The 9782-nt window shown below is 32.3% G+C and overlaps 1 protein-coding gene across 1 annotated transcript in view; it reads left to right on the forward strand.

The window, feature by feature from the left end:
- Positions 1-7817, forward strand: part of LOC132919378 (protein lozenge-like) — a 28518-nt gene extending 20701 nt beyond the window's left edge. The window contains exon 3 of the mRNA XM_060980956.1: positions 4173-7817. Coding sequence (XP_060836939.1) covers positions 4173-5482 — 1310 coding nt within the window. The 3' untranslated portion in view covers positions 5483-7817. The remainder of the gene's footprint in view (positions 1-4172) is intronic.
- The last annotated feature ends 1965 nt before the right edge of the window (positions 7818-9782 follow it).

The following is a 9782-nucleotide window of genomic DNA, read 5'->3' on the forward strand; positions in this document are numbered from 1 at the left end:
ATTATAATTAATTTTTAAGGCGCTATAACATTGTTGTTGGTACCTCGTTTCATATTGTATACATGAATGAAATATTATATGAATAAAATTTCCATAACCCCCTGAACAGGGCGGGCGGTGTCGGTGACCCTCCCGCGCTAGTAGTCGTTCATCGATTTCGCAGTGACCTCGGCACGCCAAGAAGGTGAATGAAATATATTTCCCTCTCGTTTCCACCCCACAGCTCCGATATTAAACGTAGATACACCAATTCATAATATTCTAAATGTACACCACGACTAGGCATGGCCATATATTTTCACTGTCACTCTCTTACGTATAGTTACGTGGCTTATATTCTATATACTTATACAGGTTAGGTACGTACCTATTTCAATTTTAACCAGTCTACCATAAATAAATATTATGTGAGAATTGAAAATTATGGAAATAGAACCTATATTGATAACAATATTATACAAAAAAATACACGAAAACCACATCGTGGGCTTGATGTCATTGCAAAGCGTTCGATGTTCCGGCGCTCCGGGGAACGCTCGCGCAGGATTGAATTTTCAATGGCGGTGGTGAAGGCGGAGAAAGGTTATCAGGGGTTGTGTAGGACACATAGGTTGTACCAAGTTGAATGGACTTACCAGGAATGCTGTGGTATATTTGTGCGTTTCGAGCGCGATCTAGAGGGTGGTGGCCGTGGCATTGCGTGCGAACCGCCACTGCCGGTGGATCAATACCACCCGGCCCGAATGAAAGGGACTTAAATATTTTATAATGGAATTGTATTGATAGTGTTTGCCACTCTCCGCATGAATGGGACGGATCGTTGAATATGTGGCGTTGTGAATTGACGGTTAGGTAAACGTCAGGAGGAATCTACAGGAAAAAATCGATAAGAGGCGGGTGGTGAACTTAAATACGTATATAATTCAATATAATATACAACTATTTGGAGAAAATACAACGATAAGTTGCTATTTTATTAACGTTCTCAGACGTTAATTAAGTATCGCTGCCATGGTGCGTTGTCTTATTCATACATACAATATATAAATGTGAGTGTTTGTGTGTGTGTGTGTGTGTGTGTGTGTGTGTGTGGAAATTTGACAGAAAAATATTTTACTCTATTATAAATTACAATTTGCATACGTTATATTGCTTTTCCTGGAAGGTTATGCGATGGAGTCGAAATCAATATTCTTCCTACCCGGACATAACCCCCCTTCTTTCCCACCTGCCACGTTCACGCACAACCCGCACGTAACCGACCCCTGTATAGCCGACTGACGAGGTCGTTATATATAGTTGACGAGAAATGATTTCACTTTTTATTACGACCGCTTGCAACTCAGCGAAAAATAAAAGTACATATTTTATTGTATACAATCGATCGTAACGCCATTAAAACACCTAGGCAAAACGGTTATTGTCAGTTTTTAGATTACGCCAATCACAACAGTGTTTTCAACTAGTCTGCAATAATACGTAAACTACTATATAATACATAGCTATTAATGTATTATATTATAATATAATATGACTAATATAAGTAATAATGATATGTAATAATATAAGTTTCAATTATAAACGTTGTATTGGATACTTATATTTACGTGGAATGTGTGTCCGTCGATTTACGTTACGGTTATGATAATCTGAATTATAATGAATTATAATATTTATGATACATAACGCGTTCAGTCAATAATTATAATATATGCATTGCCGTGCACCGACCGTTCGATTATTACGACCAATAGCATTCTTAAACTTGTGCAATAAATTAATATTTTTCAATTGCGTAAATGAATTCCATGTACAATCCACGTGTTCCAATACAAGTATTAATTACCGTGTGTCTAAATAAAACGTATACATTCATCGCCAAGTAGCCGCCTTTATGGCGCGTGTCAAAAAAACTTTTGCTTTTTAACATTTTATTTTTATTTTTTTTTAATGATTAGAATCTGTTTATTTAAATCTTTGAGTAAACATTAGGAAATTATATAAAAGCATTAGTTCAAACAAATTAGTTTCTTCTGCCGGGAGAATGGCGTTAATTTTAAAATTAAAAAAGTTTATAGGTACCTATTACATTAACATACCTCGTCTAATATCTGGCAGTCGACCAATAATATTACAATATTCCTGTATTGTTGTGCTTAAAACCTGCAGTAAACTATAGAAATATAAACCTAAAAATATACAACAGTTATATATATATATATTAATATAATATACATGCATATAATTATATAGTTGTTACGCGTATATATATGTTTTAATATGTGCGTGTATTACTAGTTATATATATCACTGCGGCATTAACAGTAACAATTATTCAACGATTTGTAGACATTTTTTAACGTCCTTTTTATCACGCATTTGCATAAATAAAAATAATTAAATCCTAAAAAAATACATTTGATTGCATTCTAAACATTTGTATATGTATTAGAAGAACTTATGAGACATATTGCGTGTTGGATAAATTCACAGGGCTAATCGTTAACGGCGATAACATCAAACGTCCAATGTGTCTTATGTTGTCTTATGTTGTTCTTACTTTTTTTTTTTTCAAAAACTTCAAGACCAACTAGAAAAAATGTCGCGGCATTTGCTTTCTCTCGGCATCCCATGGTTCTACCGGACGATTTATAATACTACATTATATATACGCACGTTAATATTTTTCATAAAAATAATGTATTCTAGTTTGTGGCAGCGTTGTTTATATACGTATATTTATATAAAAAAAAAAAACAAAACTAAACACTCAGCATGTGGTGCCTTGATAATGATCCCCAATAGTCTACAAACCACTGGGTCAGTTGTTTTATTATTATTTTTTTTTTTATTGAATCTCAGAAGAATTTATAAATAACAATAACGCAATACTAAAAAAACTACTTAATATAAACATTGATCAGAAGTTATAATTGTTTAGACTCACTATTTTCGATCTGTGTTGTTTTAATTTATATAAAATATAAATGTTATACAATTACAATCGTTATTTATTGTTCACGTTATTAATGTCTAGATTTTATACAAAACCGTGGCAGTTTGTTTCATTTCAATTGCTTTAGAAAAAATAACTAATAATAATAATTCAACAATATTTCGAGTGTTTGTGTAGCCCTGAATGCAAAAAAAAAATTGAAATATTTGGCTCAGAAAAAGATTTTTATTACTATTTCTATCTTTATATTACATTATACTGTGTACCTACGGGATTTTCATGGATTAACGAATGTCTCTAATAAGGTCTTCAGTTGTGTATACGTGCTCAACATCATAATGTACGTGCGTTGCAATGGTTACATAGTTTAGAATGGGTTGAAAAGACGACGGGATAATAAAGTATGTAGAAAAAAGTAACAAATTCGCCATCAGCATAAACCAGTTGTCGTCGCCGTCGAGATAATCCGAAAAATATGTGACACACGTTAAAAAAAAACCACAAACAGCCGTATACACGACATCTACAAATTCTAATGTCCAAAAATATTATTCATCACTGTGAATATTTATCAAAAATTCGATATCGTAAAAAAAACTAATTATCGGTAAATATTAATACTAGCTAAAATCCTTTATCGCATATAATTATTATCATTTTACTCTATATAATACAGTTTCCTCTTTTGTGCCTCACAATATTTTATAGCAAAATAACAAATATAATATAATTCATTATCGTATAATATTATAATAACATTTTTTTTTTTTGTAAATGTTAGTATAATGTGTTTCGATTTAGCGTTGAAAAACTATTGAGTATAGTATATAATATGGCGTGGAATAAAATAATATCAAAATATAAAATTTAAACTGACAAATATGTGTGTCCGAAATGAATAAAGGTAGGGTCTGGTAATGGATTGCAATAATCAGTGAAATTTTGGTGTTCGTATTTCATGCTGTAGTCATATATAACTAGCACGTAGTTATTATTAAACGTGTAAATGTATAATGTGGAATGGTGGCAGAAATCCAAATTTTATACGAAAAATAATCACCAGCCAACACGTGTCACAAGTTTTTTTTAAACTATTTAGTTTAACACCAATATGATCCTTTGCAAAGTGTGAAAACACGATAAATTGTTATAAAACTTAACATAATATAATATTCATAGAAAAAAATATATAATTATTTTTATTTTTATTTTTCAGGATCATTGCAAGACACTGATGAAAACGGTAGCAATAGAAGTGCTATAGAACACAAGCTAGAGGTATCGCTTCAATTAAAAACAGAAGCCATCGGAGGTGAACCGGAACAGGACGATGCCGGTCAAGACGTCATGTACACAACTAACTCTAGCATACCATCAGGGCAGTCCAGAATTAGTTATAGGTTCTCCACAAATAGTCCTATGCAAACAGCTCCGTGCTCAACTAGTTCCTCAAATAACAATAATAACAACCACCTCAGCACATCTTGGCTTTTGCCTAGCCCAGATAAGAACATATTTCCACCTTTGTTCAACCTGCTCCAACCTCAACCGTCGAGCACGCCCACCTCATACCACAGCTCCAGTCCTCACTACGAAGACAGATCTCAACAAAGTCAAGTAGAATTGCTTGGAATGAGTATCGACTGTGGTAAACAAGCACCACCCACATACGCCGGTTGCGGAGTGACTGGAAACGATCAAGATCTCATATACCACAACCGTGGTCAAATGATGCAACAACAGTCATCACCAGTGAACAAATACCATTGGTTGGACTCACCGGTCGAATACGGTGGACAGCACCAACAACAACAGCAACAGCAGCAACAGCAACAGTTACAATCTCAACAACAACAACAAATGATTCCCAAGCAAGAGTTCAACGTAGTAAACGTGGACGTCCAGTCACCGGGTTCGTCGAGCGTGTCGCAGGGTGGCTACAGCGTCCAGCTAGCCGAGTATAACCCGTCGACAAGCAAAGGTCACGAAATACTATCGCAAGTGTACCAGCAGTCTTCGCTACCGCTGAAGCTAGTGCCAGTGAAACCCCGAAAATACCCAAACAGACCTAGCAAGACGCCGGTGCACGAACGACCATATGCATGTCCAGTGGAGCATTGCGACCGTCGTTTTTCCAGATCGGATGAACTTACAAGGCACATCCGTATACACACGGGTCAAAAACCGTTCCAGTGCCGTATATGCATGCGATCGTTTTCCAGATCTGACCATCTTACGACGCACATTCGAACACACACTGGCGAAAAACCGTTCACATGTGACGTGTGTGGTCGCAAGTTCGCGAGGAGCGATGAAAAAAAGAGACACGCAAAAGTTCATCTGAAGCAACGGACGAAAAAAGAAACCAAAATGGCAGCGTTGTTAGCACAACAACAACAACAACAACAACAACAGCAGCAGCAGCAACAGCAACAGCAACAACAACAGCATCAGCAGCAACAAGGATCGTCGCAACAACATATGCATCATATGGGATTCCAAACCGGCGACACTGGTCACATGTAGACGCAATCATGCAAATATGTCTTTATTTATTCCCTTTTATTTGTTTTTCATGCGCTAGGGTGCTTAAAACCTAAAGGTAAGCACGGAAGAAACCACTGTTACCATGTTTAGTTACACTACCAATGTATGAGTCGCTCCATCTTACGATGCCTATCTTATCATTATTATTGGATTACAGAGTATTTATACCGTCGGCAATGATGTCGCCAAAATCAAAACAGGGACATAACTATATTTGTAATAATTATTGGTGCTACACGATTTGTATCTTTAATGTGGGATCATCTTGAATGTAGAGTATGCCATCGTAGAGTAATTTAAAACTGTTCGTGTACTTTTCAAGTAGTAAGGACTTATCACATCTAACAACGCAACAGGTATTTTACTTATTCACTAATGTGTGAAACTTATAAATCTGTCAATCCAAATAGGTGAATTCGTAATGTTTATAGTAATGTATTCCGTAGTTAAGCCGCGTTTCTCATGTTGTGTGAAAAAATATTTAATATTAATTCGCTCCGGTTCCCAGATTTATAGCAATTGTGTCGGTTTGAGGAAACAAAACTCATCGAAGTACCTGATTAAATCACGATTAAAATGTAATGCACGAATACATTCCTTGCTAAAATACTCCGCTGGGCTATAGAATATCCCGAGGTTTTTATTTTTAGCATAATTAGTGTGTATTGTTTTATCTTTTGCATTTATTTTATTTGCTTTTTATCAATATAACTGTAATTTTCATTTTTATTATTATTATGGTATGCCTGTTTTGCATTCCAACATATATTTTTACTGGTAAATCTTTGAAAATTTTATTTTACGGAAAAATTTAAATTTGAAGGCTAAAACGGTACGAATTCTTTTCTTATAAAATTAATAAAATTTAAAAGACATATTTTTGTACACACAAAAAAAATGAATTAATACTTCGTTTTATTTATTTATTTATTTATTTATTTTCTCCTATATTTTTCTGTAAATTACTCAAAATTAGGTTTAGTACATTTTTTTGTAAATCTCTGTTTCTGTTAACACCCACTTGTTCTTCGGTAAAAGCATTTTATATAATTTCTAAATTAAAAAAAAAAAAAACGCTGAAAACTATTAACAATTATTTAACAACTTACTGTTAAGGTGTTTTACTGTAAGTATAAAATAATTAATGTTGTTTATTTTTTTATTCATTCATTGGTGTCTTACATTTTGTCATTTTGTAAGTTAATCGTATTTTTTGTATTATACAATAATAGCTTGTTTTTGTATCTGTATACGAACGTTTGTACAACAAATGGTAAATCGCTCAATGGGTTTATATTATAGTCATTTCGTATTTATGTCTCTATTTTCTACCATTTTAAATTTCATAACTCAGTGTCTCCAATTCATGTTTTCTTTACTAATTAAAAATAATTACATCGTGTTAAGAATATTTTCAATCGCGCACTCGTCTATACAATACGACCTATACTGATCTAAATAATTTTATTATTATTTATTCGTATGATAAAAGAGGTAGAGGTAGTACAATAATACCTACATAAAAATGTTTCAAATAATTATTGTTACCATATTTTATGACTTCTATAATAATTCGATTTTAGACCTATAAATTCTCCATCGGATGTGAGTTATGCCTGCCTACTAATAATTATCACAAATAAGATGATATACAACTGATAATAGCTAATATAGATAATAACTTTATGGTGTATCAGTCGATTTGTCTGCGCTATGATATAATGCACACCGGTGTAGAAAAATATCCGATAGATTGGCAAAAGAGTATTACGTATTGAGGAGAATCCTTATTTTTCTTTTTTTAAGAACAGAAAATAAACTTAGCTACGACGTTTTCCATGCTCACTCATAGGTACATACTCCTATAAATATTATGTATTTATTACTTAAAATTATTTGACAATCTATATATTACAGTAAATTTGTTTAAAATTGACACGTTCAAAGCACATGGCAGGCAAAATTATTCCATTTTTGAGCTGCCAAACATTTGTTATATACATTATACATATATATAAATATATATACTAAAAAAAACGTTACTACATTATATCGTTGTTATTATAAATTAAAAGATTTTTCTATCTAGTTTGTGAAGTTTGATGTTTATGTATAAGTGTATATTATTATTTTACTTTTATTACTTGTATAAAAAATTAAAAATTAAAAATAGACGTTATAATATTTATTATATTATATTTTAAGTGTCTAATGTTTTGTCTTCTTTGACTGACATGTATTTTTCTTCTTTTTATATTTTATGTGTACAATATTTAAAAAAAATAAATGTCTGTAAAATTGTTAACTAAAAAAAGTTGTTTTATATTTATTTTCTTCCGAACACACACTCGTTTGTCTTTATATATAATATATTATTATAATAATGCTCGGTGCAGTTATTATTATTTTAATAATACGCCCGTAATAATTAATATTTAAATGCATACAGTTACACGTATGAATACATGATATTGTATATCGGTGTACGGTGTCGTTATAACTTATAACACGTAAGTATAATATAATAATATGTACCTCCTATAATGTGCAGTGTATTGGACGTTAAATGTGGCACGTCGAATCGTATTGTCAATGGTGGCGCTGCGGTGATTTATGTAGTTGTCAATTGTCATGGTTGTGTTTGGTCATCGTTTCAAAATCACATGTAACGCGAGTAGGGTATAATACTACAGACGCTATATAGTATTATAATACTTTTATGAAGACGTGACTGTGGGGCCCACCATATTGGACAACACGCACTGCAGTTCATGACCGGTGACTATATAACAGTTGTATACTCATTGCTCATACATACATGTCTTTACGACAGACAAACGCAATACGTCGTATCAATGTTAACGATTTGTCACTTTTTTAGGCGTGCGAACAATTGAGTCATATTATTCAGTTGTGATCTCAGGCCATTACAGTTACTACACCAGAATATTATAGGTAATCGCCGTTTAGAGTGTCTATACAGTCAGTATTAGAGTTTTTATAAATGCGTACAAATATCATATTATATGATAATAATATTATATATTCACCAGCTGTGCGTCACTCGCCAAAACATCTCAAAAATATTACTGCATAATATTATGTACAATAACGTGTTCGAAGATGTAAAAAGGTAAGTGTATTCATGACTTATTAGTTATTACTTATTGGGAGACACTATCGATTGGTGTTCGGGCATTGCGCAAATAGGACATTCATTAAAGCAATGGCGGAATGTGCGGTAAACAAGAAAAAGTCTACGGTTCGGAAACCATCGTTCGTTGCAGCGACGTTAATAGAATATAAGCTCCGGTTGAACGAATAAGACCTTGGAGACCTTTGATCCCTGACATCTAAATTTATAATACAATGGTCGAGTAAAGTTAATGAAACGGCCACATCTCGTCGCAATTATCATATATCTACGGGCATGCTAAAAGACTGGACTTACAATAACACTTCTTCTATATATTTTCCTTCTTGTATATTGATTATTATATTTTAATCGGTTGCCGCGGAAAAAATTATTACTACATCTCATAATAGCAATGGACATAATATAGTAATTCTATTAAAATGTATTTATTTAAATTTTAACTTACATTACATGTTAATACATGTACACGTACAGGTATAACGAGAAGATTGTTATATAATATTTAACAATTATAATGGTAAGTATAATAAATAAAAAGTTGTAAGTACTCCACTTGTTTCATAATAATATTTACATATCATTAATAACTAAAGACGTGTTATGCGTTTTTACCGCGTAGGTACGTCAATTATTATGTTTTACTATGAAACAATTTTAGTAGGTATAAACATAGTAAATAAATTTGTAATAACCAAAACATGCCAATTTGAAAAACACACTCTATGTTAAAAAGTAAAAAAAATCTTTTGTGTAAATTTGTACCGTAATGTTCAATTAACATAAAAGAATAATAGATTTTCAACAATAAAAAACTGCATAACATATAATATTGAAATTGTTTTTAATTATAAATATATAGGTATTTAATTTATAATAAATACTTATATTGGTTTTATTAGTGTTGACTGTGCCTGCACAGTGGTCAGTATTTATTTGGTTTCGCTTAATTTTATGTTAATGTCGTGCTTTCATATTTGTGTCATACAGCAAATCTCTATGATCTATCAACAGTGTTCAGAACCTCTCTAGAACTTCACATAATTACTTTTACAGTATGACTCCAGTATAGCTCTTAACATTTTTAACGTAGTATAAATTATAAGTCCTTAAAAATCTATAATT

Source organism: Rhopalosiphum padi, chromosome 2 (genome assembly GCF_020882245.1).
Source record: "Rhopalosiphum padi isolate XX-2018 chromosome 2, ASM2088224v1, whole genome shotgun sequence".
In the NCBI taxonomy this organism is placed as follows: domain Eukaryota; kingdom Metazoa; phylum Arthropoda; class Insecta; order Hemiptera; family Aphididae; genus Rhopalosiphum; species Rhopalosiphum padi.